Source organism: Heterodontus francisci, chromosome 17, assembly GCF_036365525.1.
Source record: "Heterodontus francisci isolate sHetFra1 chromosome 17, sHetFra1.hap1, whole genome shotgun sequence".
NCBI lineage: Eukaryota > Metazoa > Chordata > Chondrichthyes > Heterodontiformes > Heterodontidae > Heterodontus > Heterodontus francisci.
Window position 1 is genome coordinate 22,909,401 of NC_090387.1, and position 25,495 is coordinate 22,934,895.

A 25,495-nucleotide genomic window follows, 5' to 3' on the forward strand; every position below is an offset into this window, starting at 1 on the left:
GAAATGCTTTGCCTATAGTTGGCACCTTACCCCAATGGCAGAGCAGAGATCAAAAAATCATCACACAGAGAGTTGCGGCTCTCAGCCTGTGTTTGACAACTTTGTGCCACACCACATTGGTACACCAATATTACACACCGCTAGTCCCCCAGACATCACGCACATTGAATGACATCTGTTTCATAGCCTTTCTGCAGCATGTCTGAAACTGCTAGAGTTGGCAAAAGAAGTGACTGGGTCATCCCAAGTTCAGGTTTAATGGGTTGTACCAAATTGAGCCTGTGCTGCTAGAGTGTTGATCTATCATTAGTTACTCTAAGCTTTATCAAATATCAATTTCTTTTAAAAAAAACATAGTAGCAGTCTTTCACAATTCCAGTCCCACAGTTTTAATGTGGCAATGAATTACATCGCATTACATGGAGGCTACAGCACAGAAACACCCCATTCAGCCCAGCTGCTCTATAGCAGTATTTATGCTCCACACCTTCCATCCCATACGAGCCTCCTCCCACCACTGTTAATTGTTTTACTACATATATTACGGATAATATTATGAGAAAATAAAAATATTGAACTGGTCATTAGTTATCTGGAAGTCTTGAATGGGATCCAAGATCAGTAGATTGGTCTGACTCAATCCAAACCGAAGCAGATCTATTTAATCTGAATATGTTGCATTGAGAAAGCAGCTCTCTGCTCCAGCTCAACCATTCATTTCACGGTTAAAACTAACATTAAAAAAATTCTCAATTGAACCTTTATAAAGTCTGGCTTTGGGACTTGCTTTGATTGAAGTAGTTGAATTTAAGCAGATTTGGTTTCATGGCCGGTTTTAGCCAGGGCTGGCCTGTGGTGTTTTAAACACCAGGTACAGGCAAACCTTGGTTTCAGAACTGATTATAGAGCCAATGTAATTTTGAAGGCATCAGAATTTTAGAAATCTGACTAAGAAAATTAGGATATGTGCATAACTGCTTTAAAAAAAAATTAATTCCCGGGATGTGAGTGTCGCTGGCAAGGCCAGCATTTATTGCCCATCCTCGTTGCCCTGAGGTGATGATTGTTGTATGTTTGGTTTGTCTGCTGCTACCTTAGAATACTTGGTTAGTCTAGCTTAGAGAGATTACTGAGTCTTCAGTATTTTGAACATTAACTCTTTTCTTACATTCTAACTATATGCAGCTTTACACTAGTCTGTATGACTCCTCTGAATCCATGCTGCATCTCCCTCCAGTCTCTCTTACATGGGATCTCTTACATCATCAGGGTGGGAGGTTTTCCTTACACTGGCTCAATCATTAGCCCTTTCAGACTCTTATGCTACATCTCCCCCCAAGTCTTTATGCATATATACATATATATATATATATACACATTGATTTATTTTTTGCATATTCTTTAGCTTTACACAATACCCCATCTCCCCACAAGTCTCTGACATCATAGATTCAATCTGTCATGAAGCTTTACAACTCTCCCTGATCATGTTGTTATCAGACTCAGAAGATCAGCTGTCTTTCTCTGAACTCTTGTTTCTTGACTTGGATGGTCTTCATTGAGGTTTGTGGTATCCAGTGCTTTCTGAGTTTCAGGTTCAACATCTGGTTCATCCAAATGTATGACTGATTGACGTCTTTGATGAATAGAAATAAGATTCCTCCTGTTTCTTCTTATAGTACCAGTGAAGCATGTACTCAATAAGATCTCTGTTGATTCTCATCTCTCTGGACAATTACTCCTTCGCTGCCTTGGTCTCATATCCATACCTTGCCTCCTTCCATCAACTTGGGTAGGTTCCTGGTACGATATCTCTTGTTATAGTCATAAACTTGTGGCATTCGGTAAGACTTTTCTCTGTCTTGAACTCTTTGATAATCCTGGACTTCTAGTCCTGGAAGTAACTTTTTGTGTAGGATTGGAAGTTATGTTCTAAGCTTCAGTCCCATCAACACTGCTGATGGTGCTAATCCACATAGCAATGGAGTAGATCTGTAGTTCAGGAGTGCCATTTGAAAATCTTCATTTTTCTCTAACAGTGCTTCTCTTAGCTTCACCATTAGATTGAGGGTGGCACAGTGGCGCAGTGGTTAGCACTGCAGCCTCACAGCTCCAGTGACCTGGGTTCAGTTCTAGGTACTGCCTGTGCGGAGTTTGCAAGTTCTCCCTGTGATTGCGTGGGTTTCTGCCGGGTGCTCTGGTTTCCTCCCACAGCCAAAGACTTGCAGGTTGATGGGTAAATTGGCCATTGTAAATTGCCCCTAGTGTAGGTAGGTGGTAGGAGAATGGTGGGGATGTGGTAGAGAATATGGGGTTAATGTAGGATTAGTATAAATGGGTGGTTGTTAGTTGGCACAGATTCGGTGGGCCGAAGAGTCTGTTTCAGTGCTGTATCTCCAAATAAAATTTAAAAATAAAAAATATCTAGGGGAACTTATAAGATGTACAAATCCACAGATTTCCATAAAGTTGTCATTTGCAAATTGTGGTCCATTATCAGAAAATATCTGGTCAGGTATACCGTGTAGTGCAAAGATTTCCTGTAATACTTCAATGACTGTCTCCATTGTCGTTGTGTACAAACGTTCGACTTCAATCCAAGTGGAAAAATAGTTGATGACAATCATGTAGGATTTTCCGTTAAACATGAATAGATCCATCACCAGACATTCCCATTGATAACCATGGTTTGTTGCCTGATGACACCGTTACACTTGCTCCAATGTCTAGTTTAAAATTAGTGGTATGTCCATTGACAAACATTCAGAGACCAAAGTGCCTGATTAGGATCATTGATCTCACCAAGTAAATTTTCTGATTTCCCTCCTGATGAAGATTGTTCAACTTCATTAACAACTCTATGCTTGCAGACTGTTTCTTTCGAACTTGTGGGAGTAGAGATTTTACTTTGGCACACCTTCCCAAAATGCCCTATTTTCTGCTTTGTTTGGAGGACATTGTTGGTGCCTGTAGGTCTTTTTGGTGCCACAATGCTGGCAGGGTTTCATGGCCTCTTAGACTTCCACTCGCACTAGCCGCACAACCCTCCCCCCAATTACCACCTCCACCAAGCCAGTGTACTTTCTTTTCTGGTGTTTCTTTTACCGCCCTCGGATTAAGGAACTGTATGGTGGCTAGAGGTTTCTGGAATCAAGGTCTTGCTTCACCTCTGAGGATTGCTCGGTTCTTCTTCCAGACCTCTGCTTGTTTCACCAGCTGAATTGCTTTGTCTAGGGTGAGGTCTTCCTTAGACTGCAATAAATCTGATAAGGATTCATCAGCAATACCTACTACAATGCAGTCTCTTATTAATTCTGCTTTTAGTTCTCCATATTCACATCCTTCAGCTGGTCTGTAAAGGTCAATAATAAAAGCATCAACTGTTTCACCTGATTTCTGGACCCTTCTGTTAAATCTTGCCCTTTTCAGAATCTCATTGCTCCTCAGGTTGATATAGTTATCAAAGGCTTTAAAAACTTCATCAAATTTGTCTGATGTCTCATTAATGCCTTGACTTGCAATAACATCGTCTGCTATTGCTCCAACAGAATACAGCAATGTGTTAACTTTCTCTGCTTCAGACTGGCTGTCTAATTTCGAAGCAATTCTGTATCTCTAAATTCTTTTTCACCAGAGTGACCAATTTTGAGTTTAATTTGGTCCTTCCATGTGTCAAAGCCTCTCTGGTATTGTGAATTTATGATCCATGGCTTTCTATTTGTTTACTTTCTTTTTAAAATTTTCCTTCCAGTATCGGAAGTTTCCCGTGCTTTTCAGCCTTGCACTGACTCCCACTATGGTCACCATTTCTCCCTGTGAAATTCTGCCACTAGACTGTATATTTATTCCCTTTTTTCTATGCACATAGTTTTGTAGCATTTCTGCTATATTCTTTTTACTCCTTTCTCTTAGAGTATTGAGTATTTGCAGCCTCTTTTTTTTCACTCGCTCAGGTCGCCACATGTAATGGTGCCGACCTTGGAATCTGCCTTCACTAAGGACTTTTGGTTTTCCTGGTGCTGCCTGCCTAGTGCCATTAGGAACAAATTTTTTTACCCTCTTTAAGGGTTTGTCACCAGATCCCCGATTGTTGCTTGGTTCTCCAAATCGGAGCCTGCAATCGTGGACCGGAATTTCTTTTTCACAAACTACCCACCTCTGTGGTGCAGCCTGTATGCCTCTACAGGCCAATTCCCAGACTCTCCTTGCGTCCTTCATCTGCGGAGCAGCTCTGGAACTTTTTCATAGCCTCTTCTCGAGTTCTGTAGTTTTGGCACTTTCTTCAGGTCAGTCCTCTTCAAAGTATTTCTTCAAATTCTTCTGGGTGTTGCAGGGTAAGAACCACCACTGTTCACCCTACTGCATGATTGGTTTGCCTGCCTCCATCGTAGTATACTTGGTTAGTCTAGCTTAGGGAGATTACCGAGTATTCAGTGTTTTGAACATTAACTTTTTTCTTACATCCTAACTATATACAGCTTTACACAAGTCTGTGTGACTCCTCTGAAACCACACTGCATCTCCCTCCAGTCTCTCTCACATGTGAACTCTTATGTCATCATGGTGGGAGGTATTCCTTACACTGTCTTAATTATTAACCCTTTCAGACTCTTATACTACAATGATGGGTTGCCTTCTTGAAATTTGATACAGCTGAGTGACTTGCAAGAGCACTTCAGAAGGCAGTTAAGAGTCTAACACGTTGGTATGGGACTGGATTGACATATAGATCAGACCAGGTAAGGACAGCAGGTTTACTTCCCTGAACAACATAACTGAACCAGTTAGGATTTTAGAACAACAAAAGCTTCATACTGCTGAAGTAAATGATAAAACTTTCTTACTGGTTGAAAATAAGTAAACATTCACTTCTGTCATTGACAATATAAATGATAATTTATTTAAAATTTCTATGTTTAGCAACACTTAAAAATGATTACCAATACATTCGTTAAATAAGGAACATGCAGAAAATGTATTTACACTATTTATCCATTTATTGTACCCAGATAATAGTAAGATATTCAAATTCTTCCATAGAAAGTAATCACATACAAGTAATAACAGAATAGCAGGCTGAGGTAGCAAAGAGCTCAAAACTAACCAGTACCCTGTAAGTGCTTCGGAATAGAAAAGTAATACATACATAAAGGTACAGTGCCTTTTGTTTTTTTCATGTTTTCTTTGCAGTTTATATAAACTCCACTTCATACCATTAAAGGGATTGTACTTTCAATCCTAATACTTTGATAGTATAAATTAGAGGAGTTTATTTCATACAACATGCTCATGACCATAGTATGAATTACTTAAAAGTATTGGTAATTAATCATGTTAAGGTTTGTCAATTAAATAGTAGCCTTTTTAAACTATTTTAAACTTAGTTGTTATAAAAAATTGCAGTCGCCTGGTATTTCTAAACTGCCCACTGCTTGAAAACTGGAGATTTCTAATTAAAGTGGTTCCTTTAAAGAAACAATGTCAATGGCGTTGAATCAGGATTTGACATAGGACAGCTAAAAAACACTGTCACTGTTAAGTTACATAATACTTGGAACAGATCCAGCAGTAATGTCAGAAATACCGGAACACTTTACAGAGAAGCAAATAATAAAGCAAATCTGTTGATGGACAGCCAAATGCAATTATGGAGGTGATAAATTTATTGGTGAGCAAACTCATGTCTAGTGGTTAAGATTGGTCCTCTTAAAACAGATATTGCTCTTTGAAATTAGTGTATGTTACATGACCCCAACAGTAGGCAGAATTATCCCTAAGTAGCAAACCAAAATTTAAACACTGTTTAGAACGTATTGTCATAGCCCACATTCTTCTCTGAAAGTGTGCACTTTCCTGAAGTAAGGTTGGACTGGTCAGCCAGGAGATTATATCTTTTTTCTCAGACAGCAGGTGCTGGCAACAGAGAATGGCTGCACCAGAGCCAAGGGAGTGGAGAAAGTGTGGGCTAGTGCTTGGAGAGGGGATTCCCTATCGATACATAGCAGGTGGGGTGGTCTGCAACCCTGGGGTCTAAGCACCCTATTCCTCAACATGCCCAGACAACAGGAGCCTTCACCTCCTTGCAAGACTTTTCATGCTTTGCTCCCCCACTGCTATTCTGCTGTAACCCTTTATACCTCCTCTGGACCATCTATTGTCCCATTTGCCTTGTACCATCAACCCTTTTGTCATTTAATCACTCCTGCCTCCACCTAATCCCTTCCCCCCAATTTTCCCTGGATCTTTATTTGCTTATAAGCTATTATTTTTTAATATTGTTCAGTTCTAATGAAAGGTTAGTGACCTGAAATGTTAACTCTGTTTTTCTCTCCACAGATGCTTCTAGATTTGCTGATTATTTTCCAGCATTCTCTATTTTATTCAGATTTATAGCATCTGCAGTATTTTGGTTGTGTTCCTATTTAATTGACTGTTTTATGCAAAGAGGAATGAGATACAACGGGCCTTTCCTCAGCCTGAGCATTTTTTAATGTTCTTGCAGAGAGTAATCATACGCAAATGATGCATGGTCTAATTTTTAAGCATACTGTGAATTTGGACCACTGATAAATTTCTTGTCAATACTGAAAGGATAATTTTTTTTTTTAATGATTGACTTTCACTGCTTAAGGTTTAACAAACAACTACTGGTAAGTTTAAAAATTAACTGTTCAGTGAAGACATTAGGTAATTTAAAAAAGTATTTTGCAGCAGTAAATTCTGGGCAAGTTCAACTTGAATCTTCTGCTCAGCAACTGTGAGAAAACAGACGGGTAGATACCCGATATGTTCAGAGTCCTACTTTACCTCATGCTTAAGCTATTAATACTAGTTTAAAGAACATACATTTAACCAGTGGCTGTATTTTATTTGTATGAGAATTTGAAAAAATATTAGGAATTAGAAATGTAGAAATCATTAAACAGTAAATACCATCCACACGAAGCACTTTATTTGTCGAGAGTTAAATCTCTCTGAGTTGTGATAATGTATTAATTTCAAAAAGCATGGGGAAATATCGAAAGTAAAATGTGCTTTAGGTCAAATTTTCTTTACACTCCAGAATTTTTTCCCAAAGTAGTGCAGATTATGGGAAATTATATAGCATACAGTCAGATATAACCAATTTCAGCCTAATATAATGCCACACTTATTAAGAAAGCAGTTACAACACAAATAAACATACATAAAATATTTTATCTGTTGGTATAAACCTATTTGTCACACTGAATCACATCACAGTATTTGAAAATGGTGCACAGTTGATATATTAACATTAAATGTTTGCAGAAGCTCTGGTGTGGAGCATCACAGCTCTGTTGAGCACCAATGTACAGTGCCACAAAGTGATGGATCATAGTTCCCACAATCGTGGCTGTGTGCAGATTCCCCACAAGTGGATGGAAAATGAGAAAGAGAAATCCTTATGAGTTTCTGTGCACCTCACAGTGGCTATTTCAGAACTGCACTGGCACTGGTGTAGGATCAACTCTTAGTTCCCCAGGCCAGAGTTGGTGCATGTCCCAGAGATCACGAACAGGGGCATTTTGTTTTTAATGAGGGATTTACAGACAAAAAAGGTGGCAGCCTCTGTCAGGTGGTAATGGACAGAGTACTAAATAGAGAATAAGGCTACTTGGGAATATATTAGAAGGTTATGCACAATAGTAAGAATTTGATGGCATAAACATGGCAATGAAGTTTATATAACCAGATGTTTTGAGTTGCCTTCCAAGCACAGTTTAGTTTTATAATATACACAGTTTCATTTTTGTTTACCCTTCTAGAGCTTTCTGATCAGTTTGAAACTTCCTTTGCCATTACAGCCAACAAATATTTCCACTCAATTCCACTTCATTTGACAGGGAGAGTTTTAAAAGCTCTAAACCAAGATACAACGGACTGCGTTAGTTTAGTTTGGTTTAATTTAGTTTAGTTTAGAGATACAGCACTGAAACAGGCCCTTCGGCCCACCGAGTCTGTGCCGACCATCAACCACCCATTTACACTAATCCTACACTAATCCCATATTCCTACCACATCCCCACCTGTCCCTATATTTCCCTACCACCTACCTATACTAGGGGCAATTTATAATGGCCAATTAACCTATCAACCTGCAAGTCTTTGGCATGTGGGAGGAAACCCACGCTGACACAGGGAGAACTTGCAAACTCCACACAGGCAGTACCCAGAATTGAACCCGGGTCGCTGGAATATTTGTTTTTATTTTGTGAAATAATGAACTTCATTTTACAGTGTATTAAAATAGTTGATGTGGGTTGCAAGTCTATATAGTTTTATATATGTCTATGGAAAAATATACAATGTAATGCCATAACAAAATTCAAATGAGCAGCTATCCTCATCCCTGTTGGCCCGACGCAGCACAATAAATTATATTTAATAATATAATCAGGATTTGCACATGCAAAAATTAATTCTGGAAACATCTTCCAGATTCATAAAGAGATACAGCACTGAAACAGGCCCTTTGGCCCACTGAGTCTGTGCTGACCAACAATGACCCATTTATACTAATCCCATTTTCCCTACCACATCCCCACCACCTACCTACACTAGGGGCAATTTACAATGGCCAATTTACCTATCAACCTGCAAGACTTTGGCTGTGGGAGGAAACCAGAGCACCTGGCAGAAACCCACATGGTTACAGAGAGAACTTGCAAACTCCGCACAGGCAGTACCCAGAACCGAACCCAGGTCACTAGAGGTTAGCAGTGCTAACCACTGCACCACTGTGTTGCCCAGATCTCTGATGGTTTGCAGGTATGCAATAGAGAGAAAGAGAACTTCACTTTTTATATTGACGAATTAAAAGAAAACTAAACTACAGTGGTGAATCCAATACGTTAATCCATTATTCATTTAAATATTGCTTATGTTTGTCACCTCACTGTCATTGCGTATTTTCCTACGAATCACTAATGTGACTGAGGACTTGCTTTTGCAATAAGGTTCCTTCTATCTCCCTCTTAATCCCAGCCTTCCAACCATGATAATAGTTTCAGTAACGGACGTGAACTGCTGGGCTAACTTTTACGAGGCCTCTGGCATCAGGGGTCGTGGTGGGGGGGGCTCCAGAAAATTCTTCCGGGAGAGGCCCGCCACAACCTCCAAATCTGAGAAGGCCCTGCCGCATTTTATTGGCGGTGGCAAGGCCTCGGTGCAGCCCCCCACCGCAAATCGGCAGCGGGGACGTCATTTAAATATTAAAATTAATGAATAAACATGCAAATCAACTTACCTTGTCCCAGCGGCCATCCCACACCAATATTACGGCCGCCGGCTGGAAATTCCGCACCTTCAGAAAGGAGTGACACTGGTGAGGAGGGAGGGGGAGTGAAAATTTCAGGGTAGGAGTGGGGGGAGAGTGGTGAAAAACCACTCCGATTGGTTGTGGGCATGGTGGGAAGGGGTTTAGGGTCAAAGGGAATAAAGTTCGGGGGGGGGGGGGAAGTTATGAGTGAAAACATACTTTTTTGGGGGCGCAGAGGATAAGACAAAAAAAAAAATCAACTGATTATTCACTGGGGGGGGGGGGGGGTGGGAGAGGGGATTGAAAATGTTAAGAAAATGTTATTTCACTTTTTTCACAACACTTTCTCTTTAAACATTTAAATGGCACTGAAGGGTTAGAAGCCCTTTAAAAATGACACCGTGCGTGCGCAGTGGCGCCGGACGCCCTTGCTGGGGATGGAACGGTTGCCCCCCCTATGTAATCGGGGGTGGTCGCTCCACCCCCTCCATTTAAATGAGCCCCCGCGTGAAATATTTTGGGGCTCAGCGATGGCGCATCCGCACCTGAAGGCTGCCGACTTCAAAGCGCACCGCTGCATCGTGTGGGATGCTAATAAATTAAGTTCATAAGAACATCAAATACACATAATTCAAACAGGAAAAATGCTATGAAAGGTTCATGTGGTCTAAATAACTGAGCAATAATGCTCTAATCAGCTAAGTAAGAAATTTATGACAAGCATTGAGAATAATTAAATGAAAGGGGAATTACAACAGTATTGTTGTGAAACAAATGGTTCCATTTAGGTTTAATTTATGTTTTAACCAAGTTTATAAGTGGAATACTAGATGAGCAAAGGTGAAATACAAAGCTATGTGTGGTCCTCAATTAGCTTGAGCCAGTATTTATATGAGTGGCACAGCCACAAGAACCTTACAAAGCCCAACATAATGAGGTACCACCTATACATCTGTGTAATTCATTCCTTGTCCACCGTAATTTGTATAAATTATACAAGTTCCTTCCTTTTGTCTCAAGTCATGCACCATGGCTGTTATTTTGCTATTGCTTATGGTTGGCAAGTCCAAGAATGAGCCTGTGGACATCTGAAGGGGAGGGAGAGAATCTACATATTCTGATGTAAGTACAGATTGCAAGGATACTATTTCTGGGAACAAAGAATGAAAATGGAGTTGACACACATTAGAATGTAACAGTCACATGCGACAATAACTTTCAACAATATTTGGATATTTGTAACTTCAAATTATTCAAGCCAAATGCCATGCTACTAACCTCTGAGGTGAAATTCAGGCTCCAAGTATATTCAAAGAAAAGTTACCATTGTTTTGGTTGTGCAAATGGAAGTAGCATTACTAACATTTTGGTAGATTAGCCTGGATGTCCACCAATATTTACCAGCCTTCAAACCCATGTGCATTTCCAGGTCAAGGAAAAGCTGTCATGGCTTCAAAAACTTCATGAAGTGCTGAAGGCTTTCCCTTTAACTGTTCTCTAGAATTAGTTTCCTAAAATGAACGCACATGGTGCTTTGCCAATTTGCAGTGAAGCAAACAAATGCAAAAGAGACACACCCTAATTCCAATAGATTGCATTGAAATATATATCAAACTAAGAGTACATACTTTAACTATATTAATATTGAGCAATTTAACTTATAGACTTACCAGCACTGCTGTAAATAACTTTATTTCTGCCTTTAAACAAAATATTAAATTTATTATGTACAAAAATGATAGGCACGTTCAAACCAGAGTCCAGTATTTTTTGGCAGATGAGATGCAAGATTTGTCGTCTGAGAATGTTGTTTAGTTCTTCTTGTGATGAAGATGATCACTATTGTCAAGTGTGCACAGTTTTTGTTAATATTTCTTATGCTCATGGCTCCTGCCCTCGGAAATCAGTCTGGTAAACCCAGAAGAGTTCTCTCTCCGTTATTTTCTCATTCATGCCACAGCAAATATTCTGAAAGCTTTCCCGTCAAGAGGGTTTTTTATACTGAAGAGAACAAACGACAGATGATCAATATCAAGTTAGCATCCAGTGTAATGTATATGCCGCTGCACCGCAGTAACTTTACTGTGTAGGTGGAATGAAGTCCCACTTATGCACCCAAGGGGAGTTGCTGACACACTTCCAGAGAAGTTAAGGAAGCAGATACAATGTCCATTGATTTCAATGGGAAAAAAAATTGGGTGGGTGTGAAACAGGTTGTCAATTTGCTATTGCCTGTTTTGCATCACCGCCCAAGACAGAACTATACCCTTTAGGTTCTTCATCTTTATTTATGAGAATTCCCGCATGCGCAAACATTAAACAATTGCAAGAAGGACATTCCCATCCAATATTCAAACTCCCAATTGTTTCAGATGGTAGCTTCTGCCACCAGGCCCAGAAAGAATGGCAAGATCCTCAATCCCTTATCTGCACCCAGTCCTGGGGCATAAACAGTACGAAAATTGTTTCTTTAAACTTTTAATTTTTGACACCTTGGCCCCAATTCAATATGCAGCCATTAAAAAGATGAGATTAGATTTATACTGAGCAAATTTGGAAAAACAAACTGAAGTGTTTTATTTTTCACCTATCACCACTTTTTTCAGCAACTGCTGAAAGAAGGCGGGCATTTGTTTCCTAGTCTGTAAAGCTCTGGAAAAAATATACGGTATTTGTGAGTGTAATGTCTATTAAGATGAGAATGACAGTCAGAGTCCTTGATGAGCTCTTGTAGCAGAATGCAAAGGTTTCAGCCCAGGTAATCAACTGATCTCGAAATGTCAAAACCCTCCAATGTGTCAGTCTCATCAGTTCCCTCTCACTGGAACCTTACTTAACAACAAGGCAGTCCATCTTGGAAGAGGAGGGGAATAGATTTTAAAACAAATATCACTAATACCCACACTGTTCGAGAAGGAACAGAGGTGGCTGTATATGTCTTCACCTCTCTACACTTCAGATTGAAGAAGGAAACTGAGTGGCAATGGGGGAAAAGATAGAAATTCATTAAATCCATCTTTTCCATAAAATTCTATAAATTAATGTTGATTTACAATATAAGAATGCTTTGAATTCAGTCAATTCCAGTCATATTCAAACATAAGGTCCTGACATATAAAATCACTTCCCATTTATTAAACAGAATTGATGATCTGGGAATAATATTTAAATAATGAATACTATCAGAATGTAGTACTTATGTAATCACGAAATTGAACAACCAATACAATGGGCTGGATTTTAAAGGCTCTCCGACACCGGGAATGGTCGTGGGGGGGGAATGAAGATAGGAACGAAGGAGGCCCACTGCCGACCCTGACGCCAGCAGGCCCCGTACAGATCTCGGCGCCAGCAGCAGAGGCCTTGTGGTGGCCACCCCGACACTCAGCAATGGGACCGTGATTTCCATATTTAAATTAATTTACCCACATGAATTAATGACGGTCCCATCGTCTCCTTATTCGCCGCACTGATCTTCACTCGGGCGGCTAGCAATGCCGCGCCATCGAATCCCCGTTCAGGGAAATGAGGCACGACACCTGTGGGGAGGGGGGAGGAGTTGACTTTCTCTGTGCTGGTGGGGGGGCAGCGGAGTTAAAACGCTTCGGATTGGTCAGGGGGGAGGGTGATGGGAAGAGGTAAACAACAAAGGTTCCGTACTTTGAGGGGAGGGGGGGAAAGGTCAATTTCTCATGGTAGGTATTCAGGGGTTTGGGGGGAGAAGGGCAGGAATGATGTGTAATGCCACTGGGGGGGTGGAAGAGGTCATGGAAAGCTTATTTTACTCATTTTTAAAAACTCAAAAGGCACTGTACCTTTAAAATTTAAATAAAAACAAGAAATGCTGGAAATACTCAGCAGGTCTGGCAGCATCTGTGGAAAGAGAAGCAGTTTTAACTTTTCAGGTTAGTGACCCTTCATCAGAACTGACAAATATTAGAAATGTAAAAGGTTTTAAGCAAGTAAAGTGGGGGTGGGGCAAGAGATATTTGCTTAAAACTGGCTTAAAACCTTTTACATTTCTAATATTTGTCAGTTCTGAAGAAAGGTCACTGACCTGAAATGTTAACTCTGCTTCTCTCTCCACAGATGCTGCCAGACCTGCTGAGTATTTCCAGCATTTCTTGTTTTTATTTCAGATTTCCAACACCTGCAGTATTTTGCTTTTAATTTAAAATTTAAATGCTCATTTAGGGCTGTAAGCCCTTTAAAAATGGAGCCGAGTTGGGGGGGGAGTGGGGGGGGGGGTGGTGGCGGCCGCCCCGGACATGCTAATTAGCCGCCACATTTGGAATCATGCTGGCTCCTTGACATGGGCCCCATGTGTGCAGGCCGCAAATCTTTCTGCCCGCTGCCTATTTTGGCGGCGGGCTTTTAAAATGCAGCCCAATTAATGAAATCCGATCAAACAGGCACAATCCCCACCCTGCCAAAAAACCTTTATTTAGCCAAGCAAGGTGGGAATTGTTAGATCAGATTTGCATATAAAGTTTAACTGAGATTGTAATGGTCCAGTAAATAAGGACTGCGCACTATCTACTAGTCCATTTCATTGTGTTTAACAAACACAGCATGGATTTGTTAAGGGCAAATTATGTTTATCTAATTTGATTGAGTTTTTCCATGAGGTAACAGAGAGGGTGGATGATGATAATGCAGTTGATGTAGTGTACATGGACTTCCAAAAGGCGTTGATAAAGTGCCATGGAATAAAAGGGACAGTAGCAGCATGGATGCAAAGTTGGCTGAGTAGCTGGAAACAGTTTTGAATGGTTGTTTCTCAGACTGGAGTAAGGTACATAGTGGGGTTCCCCAGGGATCAGTATTAGGACCCCTGCTTTTCTTGACCTATATTAATAACCTAGACTTGAGTGTGCAGGGCACAATTTCAAAATTTACAGATGACACAAAACTCAAAAGTATTGTGAACTGTGACGAGGATAGTGATAGATTTCAAGAGGACATAGACTGGTGGAATGGGCAGACACGTGGCAGATGAAATTTAATGTAAACAAGTATGAAGTGACACGTTTTGGTAAAAAGAATGAGAAGAGACAATATAAAATAAAGGGTACAATTCTAAAGTGGGTGCAGGAACAGAGGGGCCTGTGGGTATATGTGCACAAATTGTTGAAGGTGGCAGGGTAGGTTGAGAAATTGCTTAATAGGGCAGACATTATCCTGGGCTTTAAAAAAAGAAGCATAGAGTATAAAAACAATGAAGTTATGGTGAATCTTTATAAAACACTGGTTTGGCCTCAACTTGAGTATTGTGTCTGGGCACCGCACTTTAGGAAGGATGTGAAGGTACTGGAGAGGGTGCGGAACAGATTTATGAAAATGCTTCCAGGGATGAGACTTCAGTTACATGGATAGATTGGCAAAGATGGGACTGGTCTCCTTAGAGTAGAAGGTTGAGAGGAGAGTTGATAGTGGTATTCAAAATCATCAAGGGTCTGAACAGAGTGGATAGGGAAAAACTGTTCCCATTGGTGGAAGGGTCAAGAACCAGAGGACACTGATTTAAGGTGATTGGTAAAAGAACCGAAGGTGACAAGAGCAAAATCTTTTTACGCAGTGAGTGATTAGGATCTGGAATGCACTGCCTGAGAGAGTGGTGGTAGCAGATTCAATCGTGGCTTTCAAAAGGGATAATTTCCGAAGAGAAAACATTTGCAGGGCTACAGGGAAAGGGCAGGCGAGGGGCACTAGCTGAATTGCTCGTGCAGAGAGCCAGTACAGACACGACAGGCCGAATGGCCTCCTTCTGTAGAGTAACCATTCTATGAAAAGAATATTTCTCCCCAAATATTTCCTCTCACCACAGCCTTCTCCAGTTGAGAAGTTTAAACAGCCACCCCTCATCATGTGAAAACAGCCATACTTGTAACAGGGTGTAATGATAGAAGATCTGGATCGGCGCAGGCTTCGAGGGCCGAAGGGCCTGTTCCTGTGCTGTAATTTTCTTTGTTCTCTTTGTTCTTTAGTAACAATTTTTCTTCCCCTTTTCTGAAGCTTACCTCTCTGACTGAATTCCATTTTTGGAAGCTCCTGTGTATTGTTTCTTCTTCTCCACTGCCATCACATCTACAAGTCCCCCAATGTGGTTCTTAATCACACCAGCATGTACTGCTGATCGACAGATACTGGATCTCTGGAAGATTAGCAAAAAAATGAGTTTGAGTCCTTCAGTGCTCTGTGCAGCTCAACTCTTGGCAAGATTTGCAGTTAAAAATTTGTCTATATATGGCAAAGATAAAACACATTTTCATTTTAGCATACACTCTCAGGAAAGAAATGATCTTAATGCCATTTACCTCTAATATATCTGTTTCATTATTAACTGAGTAGGAAAGACTTTTATCAGTTTTAGTGTAAAATGGCTGGTACTTTTTATTCACTCAGTCTAAATTTATATTTAAACTCTAACCTCATTTCTGGCAGCTAGTTTTCTTTTTCTATTCCGCTGTTTTATGCTCTCAACTCAGTTTACTGCTTGGACTGAGTGGTTGAGGTGGTACCAGAAAATTAGAAGGAAAAGCCACTGTCATCTTTCTTAAACTTGGCTGGTAGAATGAGGGGGAGTAAAAGAAAACAGAGGTTTCCTCAATCTAACATGAAAAGGTGCCAGTTATTTTTCTTCATCATGGTGACGTAGGAACACAGGAAAGAGGTTCAGGTTGACATTATGTCATCTTTTTCCATTGTCATTCAGTTGAAGGGAATAGTACTTTTACTAGGTATTGATAGGTTCTATTGTGATAGGTTCAAAGTCAAACTAAGGCATCCTTCCTGGATTGCTCACCATTTGCTATTCAGTTTTTTCCAACCATTCTCTTACTGCAAGGGCAATGGGTGTAACCATCTGTGTACCATGCGTGTCAAAAACCACAAAAGCTAACTAATGGGCAAGTCAACTATTGCAGAGCACAAACCTGCAGCATGTAGCTCTTATAAACTGCTGCATTACCAGGTTGTTAACTTAATTCATTTGTTTAGGCTTCCACTTGTGCGTATTAATATAATTTTTATACATCTGGAGTCCTTCCGCTCCCTACAGTGAACAGTGTGAGTCTGGATGAAGCTGACTAAGGTTGCTATTAATATACGTGCTAACCCATTTATATTATGCCTGCCATACAATTCTGACCAGAAAGGAAGCACAACTGCAGTTAAATTATTAAAAGGTACTCCCAGTGCACATAACAGCTCATTGATCAGAAAAGTCAGAAGAAACAAACCATTCTAGCTACTTCAATAGGGATAGAATTTTAGGTTTGGAAAATAGAACTCTTAAAACTTACTTTTCTATAAAACCTAAAACCAAAGAATAATCCTGAATCTATAGGATAATACATAATTGGGAACTGGGGACGAAGACTCTTTGCCATTATCTGATGAAATGTCTAAAAGTGCAAGTATATAGTCACCACTATACCAATAGACATTGGATACAGACACAATTCAATTAATTAGCCCACCAATGACTGGTAAATCAGAGGTATACTCTGTCATGAGTCAAGTGAAATCAGAACCCACCCCACACCACTCCTCCGCCCCCCGCCCCCCAACTCCACCTGTACCAAACAAAAAGATTCATACTTTTCACCCCTCATAACTAGATTGGTAGGGATCAGAGGTTTATTCACTCCCTGCTAGATCAACAAGATTCAGATGGTCTCACCTCACCAGACCCCTCCTGGCCCAGATAGCAACCACTTGTCAGGTCCCCCTTCCTCACCCATCAGAACTAAGGCCAAGATATGAAAAACTTATTTGTCCCTCTAAGGTGCACAAGATTCATCTAATAGCATCTTTAATGCAATAAAACATTCCCAATAGGAAAGCCAATGGTGATGGAAAAAGAGTTAGGGAAAATGACCAAAAGAATGGCCAAAGAGGTAGGTTTTAAGAAGGCCTTTGAAAGACGGGTGAGCAGTAGCAAAGTACAGGTGTTTAAAGAGACTGTTCCAAAGTGCAGGGCCAAGGCAGCTGAAGGATCTGCAACTAAACAGAGCAAAGAGAGGAGACAATACAAAGGAAGCCATAACTGAAACAGTGGAGTGTGTGCAATGCCGCGCCTTGGGACATTTTACTACATTAAAGGCACTATATAAATGCAAGTGGTTTTTCTTTTTGTTTTGGTTAGAGAAAGTTGCATAGTTAAGGAAAGGTCTGGCTGTGACGCAATTTGTAGAGAACAAAGATTTTGAATTTGGTGAGTTGAGGAATAGAGAACCAATGGGCAATGACAGTACTGACAAGGGACTCAGACTTAGCATGGGATGCAATGTGAACAGCAGAGTCTTGGATGAGTTGTAGTTTATATAAGGTTGGGCTTAAGATGCTGACAATGAGAGCATTAATGCAGTCCAGCCGGGAGGTGATGAAGACATGGATCAGAGTTTCAACAGTCATGAGAATGAGATATGGGTTGGAGATGGGCAATGTTGCATCTGTGGAATTAAACAGTTTTAGAGGTGGTTGGGATGTGGTATTTGAAATTCAGCCCAGGGTCAAACAATACACTGAAGGGGCTGGATTTTACCAAGCCCACGACATCAGGCTACGTGGCGGGAGGGGCTGGAGTATTGTTCCAGCAGAGGCCCGCCACGGAGGCTGACGTCGGGAGGGCCCGTCCTGATCCTCCCCGGGCTCTGTGCCCGGCCCCCACCACTGGGCGACGGGAGCGGAATCAAAATATTTAAACGAATGGGATGTATAAATTTACATAAACTTGCCTTTAATCTTCTGGGCCTGCCACGAATCCTCAGTGTGGCAGCCGGCACTCCCACGCCTTCAATTCCCTTTCTGGGGAAAGCCGGCGTGGCACTGGTGGGAACGGGGGGAGGAGTTAAGATTTTCATTGCGGAGGTGGGGGGGAAACGGGGTCAAGTAAACGTAATGGATGTAGGGGATGATGAAAAGGGATGAACTTTAAACTTTGTGCAATCTGGAGGGGGGGGGGGGTGGAAGGTCAGATGTAAAAGTGATTTGCGGGGTGGTGGGGGGGGGGGGGTAGGGCAAATAGTTAATGTAATTGTTATTGTGGGATGGGAAAGGGGCGTCAGAAATTTATTTGATAAATTTTAGGGGATGGTTTCTTTAAAAATGTAAATATGCCAGCAGGGCTGGCTGTCCTTTAAAAATGACGCCAACGCCAGCGCCTGCGCACAGGTAGCTGATGCTATTGCTGGCGTCAGACAGCCCGCCCCCTCCATGTGATTGGGGGGATGGGTTGCCCGGGCTATTTAAATGAGCCACCGCCTGGGAGACCGCAGCAGCTCTTTGGTGTATGGCCCGTGCGGACGGGTTGCTTTTTTTTGTGCTCGCCGCTGGGAGCAACTGCAGGCTCTTAAAATACAGCCCAAGACTGTACTATCTGATTCAGCCTGACTTGATATTGAACAAGCAGTCAGCCAGCTCAGTGGTGATCATGGAGTCTGGGTGGTGATGAAGTAGAGCTGGCTGCCATGAGCATACATATGAAAACCGACTTAATGCCTACAGATGATGTCATGAAAGGGCAGCAGGTAGGTGAGGAAAATTAAAGGGCCAAGATTAGAATCCTGGGGCACACCCAATATTATTCAAGGCAAATGTCTTCAAATACCATGTCCAAATACAAGCATTCATGAATAAGTTCAAAATAGAAGAATCATAGAATCATTTATGGCATAGATGGAGGCCATTCAGATCATTGAGTCCATGCCAAAATGTTCGATATAAAGTCACACTTCCTCTTATCACCACCACTTAGCAATAGGAAGCATTTCTTTACTCCAGGATCACAATCCACCCAAAAAAAATTGTTTTTCTGACACAGGTTTACTTAGAGAACACTATAGAACAGTCAAGTTTCCCAACTGTAAAATAATAAAGCAACCATTGCCTTTGGTCAGTATGACACAGGCCTGCAAGTACAGCAATAAAAGAACTGGGTGTATTCTTAAAAAATGTTATTACACCCAGGCTAGACAACATTAATGTCTCATTGTTCTTTTTCTATCTTGGACACTGGTGAAGAAGCTGTACTCAATAGTTGGCACTGCTCCATCCGTCAACCTTGATTTACTGCCATTGGATATAGCAGAGCACTCTGGAGACGTGCAGGAATGAGTTTACTTTATCAGAGTCACACAGTGTCTTCATACATTAGCAGAACCTGGATTTTGAAGAATCATAAGAATCTACACATCCAGGCCTTTTCCCTAAGAACTACACAGAGTTTGTATGACAAAATGGATTGCTTTTTAAGCCAAGCTCTTGGCTTAGCTGTTTCGCAATGGGCCAACCCTATTTTGATTTTAATCTTACATGCCGTTGTTTCCTTAAACTGGGATCATTAAAATGATCCAATTAAAATATTGCAATAGATGCTTTTTTGCCTTTAGAGTACCCAAAAGAATGGCATACATGCATGTCCGGTTATTTTGTTTTATTGTTCATTCATAGCCCATTTCCTACAGTAGTTTCATAAAGTTAACGTGTATCCTCACTCTGAGATATTGGGCTGTATTTTACCTGCTCACCGCCATTCTCGTCAGCGACCTTGTAGAAAGGCCTGCACCACGCGTGACTTCACCACCGCTGAGCCCCCATGATATTACGAGCAGGGGTTCATTTAAATGGAGGAGGCAGAACGGCCGCCCTTAATGACGTACGGTGGGGGGGGGGGGGGGGCGGGTGGGAACTCCATCCCTGGCAATGGCGTCAGGCGCTACTGCACATGTGCCCGCGCCATTTTTAAAGGGCTGCAAGCCCTGACAGCTGATGTAAAATTTTGAAGGGACCAGCACTTTAAATTTCAATAAAACCATTAAATTGAACATAAAAGCCCTTCTTCCATCCGCTCAATGATCAATCAATAAATTTATTTCCCTCTCCCCCCCCCCTCCCCCCCGAGAAACCATTTTTGACAGACCCGACCATTGAACCCCAAGCTTTGCGCTCTTTGCCCTTCAACCCCTTTCCACCATCCCCACAGCCAATACAAACTGTTTTCCCGGCTCACCACCCCCCACCCAGCCCAGCTAATTTCACTCCTCCCCCTCCCCCCTCCAGTGACTCACCTCACACTTTTCCGCATTAAACTCCATTTGCCATCTCTCAGCCCAGCTCTGCAGCCTATCTATGTCCCTCTGTAACCTACAACATCCTTCGGCACTATCCACTTACTGTCCTTTTTTTTTAAACATGGGCTTGGAAATTTCCCAATTCACCCTAATTCATCCAGATTGTAGGTAAACATCTCAATTGGCAATCTAAAAGTTCAAGCCTGCTAAACATGTCCAACCAATGCACAGCAATTAGCTAATGTTGGTACTACTTGGCCAAAATTGTGGAATATAAGTCAAAGAAATCCACGATCAAATGTACAGTACTCTTGTCAGACCACACTTTCAGTACTGTGTCCAGTTCTGGTCACCGTGACACAAGAAAGTCATTGAAACACTGAAGGCAGCAGAGAGAAAAGCCACAAGGGTGATTTCCCGTGTCATGAGTGGGTTATGAAGGAAGACTGGAGATACTTTTACTTTTCAATCCGGAAAGGAGGTATCCAAGAGATGACCTTACAGAGACATATAAAATAGTGAATGGAATAGTCACTAATAAATCCAATATGGAATTCAGAAAGAACCTCATTATCCAGAAAGTGGTTAGAATGTGGAATGTACTACCAGATTGAGTAGTTGAGGCAAATAGCATCGATGCATTCAAGGGAAAGCTAGATAAATACATGAGGGAGAAAGGAATAAACAGCTATTCTAATAGGGTGGTATGAAGTAGGGTGGGAGGAGGCTCATGTGGAGCAGAATAGATCAGTTGGGTCAAATGGCCTGTTTTTATGCAGTCATTTCTATGTAATTCTATGAATGGTAAAAGTAAATCTGGAATTTAACTTTAAATTAGGACAAGGATGCACAGGTTCAAATTAATAAAACGTAAATTGGGAAAATTTTCGACACTCAGAGGCCTGGATTTTGTAGTCCCTGGCAGGCATAGAAAAATGGCAGCCGGCACGCATGGGCCACCATCTTGAGCCCGGCACCTCATTATCATATGCAGGGCAGCTGCCCCCTCCCCACCACACCAATCACGTGGCAGGCGCGGCCTCGACAACGCCATGAATGGAGTCAACTGTATCTGCGCAGGCACTATCGCCATTTTTAAAGAGCTACCAGCCCTGCGTAGAAACTGCAGAGTTGCCCCCACCCAAACTGCACTAAAAATACATATTTGCCCCGCTTCTCCCCCCCCCCCCCCCCCCCCACCAACTACACTACCAATGCAGAGTTGACCCCTTCTCCCCTCAACTTCACAAATGCAGAGATCCCCCCTTCCCCGCCTCGGTAGCGCCAGTTTTCGCTGGACGGGAAATGAAGGCAGGTGAGTGCCGTCTGTCGCGCTGAAGATCCGGAACCTACGGTAAGATCACGGCAGATTAGATTTTAATTAACCTAAACAGCTAATTTAACTATGTAAAGTCTGGCCCCGTCGCAGAGCAGCGGAGTGCCCGACACAGAGCTTTCCCACCGCCGGAAGATCGGGCCCGGCAATCCCGGCATCGGGTTCCGTGGCAGCCATTGCCGCTTCGATCTTCCAGCCAACCCCTACCCCGCCACCACGGAGCCCGACGTCGGGAAGGGAACTAAATCCAACCCAGACAGTGGTGAATATAGAGAATACATTTCCAGATGGGCCAGCAAAAAACCCTGGAAACATTTTGGTGCTGCAAGGGAAAAACTTTAGGATCTCTCTGAATGGATGAATTTTCATCCACAAGTGCAATATGATCTTATAATCAGCACAAAGTTGAGTGACATGATGATTTAGTTTATCTAGCTGAACTTTGCCAATAAATGCTTCTAGGAAAAAACAGTCACTAACATAAACATTAATCTTTCTAATTTGTATATGCATCATGCATCAATGGGCAATCATGAAGACATCTAGCATTGTGTACTGCAATAATATGACAGAATCAAAACCTGCCCGCTAACAACCCTGTATTTCTATTGCAAAGAAATTTTTCACCATTAAGTGCAGATACTTTATTTTTGTCAAGGCACTGTGCAACAAGATGTACTGAAATTCATCTCTAACAAATGGATAAAAATTCACAAGATGTTTTAGAGGTAAATTAATGTTTAAAATGTATGTATTATCCAGGTTAATGTCCTTGTTAATTGAACATTATTATTTCAGCACCATTCATGGTCACAGTGTCAACTTTAGTGAATGGCAGTACACACAGTGGCTCACCTCGCTCCCTCTCTCCTACTCATTCACTATAGCTCCAATTCTTTCCTCATCATTAGTTTCTCTCTCCTTTATAGCAATGCTTATGTGGCCACAGTCTGTCCATGTAAAACTTTTATTGCTTCCCTCATTCCTTCTTTTTTCTTCCATTCACACTAGCTTGCTTTCAGCCTGTTTATCAGACAGTACACCCTTCCTCTTCCTTTGAGCTCACATCTGACATTGCGCGTGATTTTTTTTGGCAAACCACAACTATTCGATGTGAGTCCTGCATTCCTTTCATCTCCTCCTAATGCGTTTTGACACATAATTCAGCAAGTCCTGCAAAAGCTGTTCATTAAGTGGAACACAATGGATTAACTCTGGGAACTTCCACAATTGCGAGGCTTCAGTTGAGTCCCATGCTACCCTAGTTTTGCCCCTCTTAAAGCAAAACTGACCTCGCTGACATTATCAGAATATGTGACCATTCATTGTGGATTCCACCTTCAACCAATTACTTTACTAACATTTCTGTTTGTCTCACATGTGGGTAGTATAAGTGGAACAGAGGCTAAAAGGATGGAAATCACTATTAAACTAAAATAGACCATGTGCTAAACCCTGAATTCTACTTTTTGACTTAATTAGTCCTATATCCAGAGCTATCAGAGAAGAAATCACAAAAGCTGCTTATTAAGGTAAATTAGAGTCTAAAATGTAATCTAGTGAACCAACTTTTTCCATTAATGTTGAAAAAAGGAATTGTTAAAAATTCTGATGAGAGATTATAGAAATTTGGATAGAAGTTTATTAACCTCAATTATTAAATCAAAGCATATGAGCATTACAGCCCAATTAAATACTTATTAAATTCTGAATTTGTCATGTCTATTTCCAGTCTGAAAGGTTTCACTGGTAATCATCCTATTCTCTAATGAGCTTTTTCTGGTTTTGTTCCTTCTACAGTTGAGCAGTGCGATTATTGAGCCCAATTCCGAAAAGGAGTGCTTTACATTGCCATTTCACATTATATGGAAAGACACTTTACTTATTGGTTTGGACAAATCCATCGTATCAATGTAATGTGAAGAAATATCAGTAATGTGAAGGAATAGGCTTCATGGCTTCAGTTTTTTTTTGCTCTGAAAAATGGCATCAGCAGCAAAATAAGAACAAAGGGATCTAGAAAATAGAACACCATCTGCTGGAATGAACCAGAACAAAACCACAACTGGTCATCAAACAGAAAACAAAACTGCGAAAGAGATTAACCACCCCCCCCCCCCCACCCCCCCACCCCCCAGGAGGCTTCAAGCTTTCTGTGATGAATAAAGCAACCACAATAGAAATTTCCTGCTCATGTGTTCACTTTTCTTATTGCTGTTATCCAGCTTTTAGAAACACTGTTATGACATTAATGAAAGTATAGTACATAATGAAACAGAATACTCAGTGAAACCTTTCCTGTAGATGAACAAATTTCCTTTTCTCATGAGATGTTACATTGGATTAGCTCCAGATATTGCGAACGCAAGCTGCACAATCCATCCCACAAAGGTAGGATCTTGGCTTCCACTCTCCGTGCTACTACTATATTGTAAAATGTCCTTTTATTCCAAGTAATATTGCTTTTATTAATATTACTTTTTCTAACGGAACCTAGATAATGCATAACAACCACAGAAAGCAAAATACACTTACATCAGAATAAATCTTGTTGCCGATGACCCGTGCCCAGAAGGGAAACTCCTCCAAACAGTTTGGTGGGCAGTTAATTCTAAAAATCAAAGAAATTAGTCTATAACTTGGGAAGTGGACAATGAAATATTTATTGTAGAAGTTAATTATTGGTTAATCAATACAAGCTCCTATTGCAAATATAATGGGTGATACAAAACTTCTTCAAATTAATTGCAAATGAGCAATCTTGAATCCAGTTTTTACCAAGAGCTCAAATGGAGTGAAAGGATGATGTAAAAGAAACAACAAAGTGACAGATGGAAACAAGGTTGAGGTAAAGCATATTGCATTAAGGACCTGAAAAAGGGTTAGCGCCTGTTTAACTTTTGTATTACAGTCAAGCTACAGTTTTTATCGAATGGCCTAGCTCCCAGAGTTGCAGTGTTCATGGCGACATGTTACAGTCAAGTATAACTCAGTGATTGATACCACTTCCACAACAACTTGCATTGATGTGGCGTCAAAGCTTTTGATAAATGGAAATACATAAAGACAACAGATGTCTAAGACTTTAAGGAAAAGATGAGTAGAGGTGAGCAAAATTTTGATAAGATAGATAGGTTTTGGGGAAGTTTTTTAAAGAGAGAGAAATGGATCCAGGGATGGGAGTTCCAGAGAGTGAGGCTGAGACTGCTGAAAGCACCATCATCAATTGTGGGATAAAGGTACACAAAAAGACAGTCAGAGGATTGAAGAGTGTAGGAGGGGATTATATTCCTGAAGGAGGTTGAAGAGATATGTTAGGGCAAGGCCACATAGGGATTTAAAGATTAAGAATGAGGAGTTTTGATATATTAGGGGACATGGAGCCAATGTAGGTCAGTAAAGATAAGGGTGTGGAATGAGTTAGTCCAAGTACAGGGCAGGATACAGGCAGCTGCATTTTGGACAAGCTGGAGTTTATGGACAGTGAAACGAGTAACCAATTATCGAGGTGACCAAAGCTTAGATAAGGACTTCAGCTGTGGAAGGGCTTAGGTAGCTGTGGAGGTGGGAAATGCTGGAAATAAGTCTTGGTGATGGATAGGATGTGGGTTTTCAAGCTCAGCTCTGTCAACAGAAGTGACTGGAGACAGAAACAGTGGCAAGGGAGAATTTATGGTGGGAGTTTTGATCTTCCTGATGTTAGAAGTTGTGACATGTGACAGGCAATCTGATAGCATGATGGATGTTGTGATGTTGAGAGGAGTGGTAAAGAAGTACAGCTGGCTGTCATCAACATACATTTGG

The 25,495-nt window shown here is 41.2% G+C and overlaps 1 protein-coding gene and 2 long non-coding RNA genes across 5 annotated transcripts in view; 1 reads left to right on the forward strand and 2 right to left on the reverse strand.

The window, feature by feature from the left end:
• LOC137378764 (uncharacterized) overlaps positions 1–4,507 on the reverse strand; it is a 92,526-nt gene extending 88,019 nt beyond the window's left edge. Inside the window, exon 1 of the long non-coding RNA XR_010976655.1 lies at positions 4,157–4,507. This is a non-coding gene — a long non-coding RNA (uncharacterized lncRNA). The remainder of the gene's footprint in view (positions 1–4,156) is intronic.
• Positions 4,508–4,877: 370 nt separating this feature from the next.
• LOC137378760 (cysteine-rich secretory protein LCCL domain-containing 2-like) overlaps positions 4,878–25,495 on the reverse strand; it is a 55,385-nt gene continuing 34,767 nt past the window's right edge. The window contains exons 13-15 of the mRNA XM_068049142.1: positions 24,227–24,302; positions 15,301–15,434; positions 4,878–11,281 (exon numbers count right to left, since the gene is read on the reverse strand). Of these exons, the coding sequence (XP_067905243.1) occupies positions 11,230–11,281; positions 15,301–15,434; positions 24,227–24,302 (262 nt within the window). The 3' untranslated portion in view covers positions 4,878–11,229. The remainder of the gene's footprint in view (positions 11,282–15,300; positions 15,435–24,226; positions 24,303–25,495) is intronic.
• Positions 21,387–23,874, forward strand: LOC137378761 (uncharacterized). Of its 3 annotated transcripts, none has more exons than XR_010976652.1 (3): positions 21,387–21,709; positions 22,350–22,419; positions 23,492–23,874. It is a non-coding gene; the product is annotated as an uncharacterized lncRNA (long non-coding RNA). The 3 variants fall into 3 exon arrangements; XR_010976654.1 differs by having other exon boundaries at positions 21,387–21,670; XR_010976653.1 differs by lacking the exon at positions 22,350–22,419.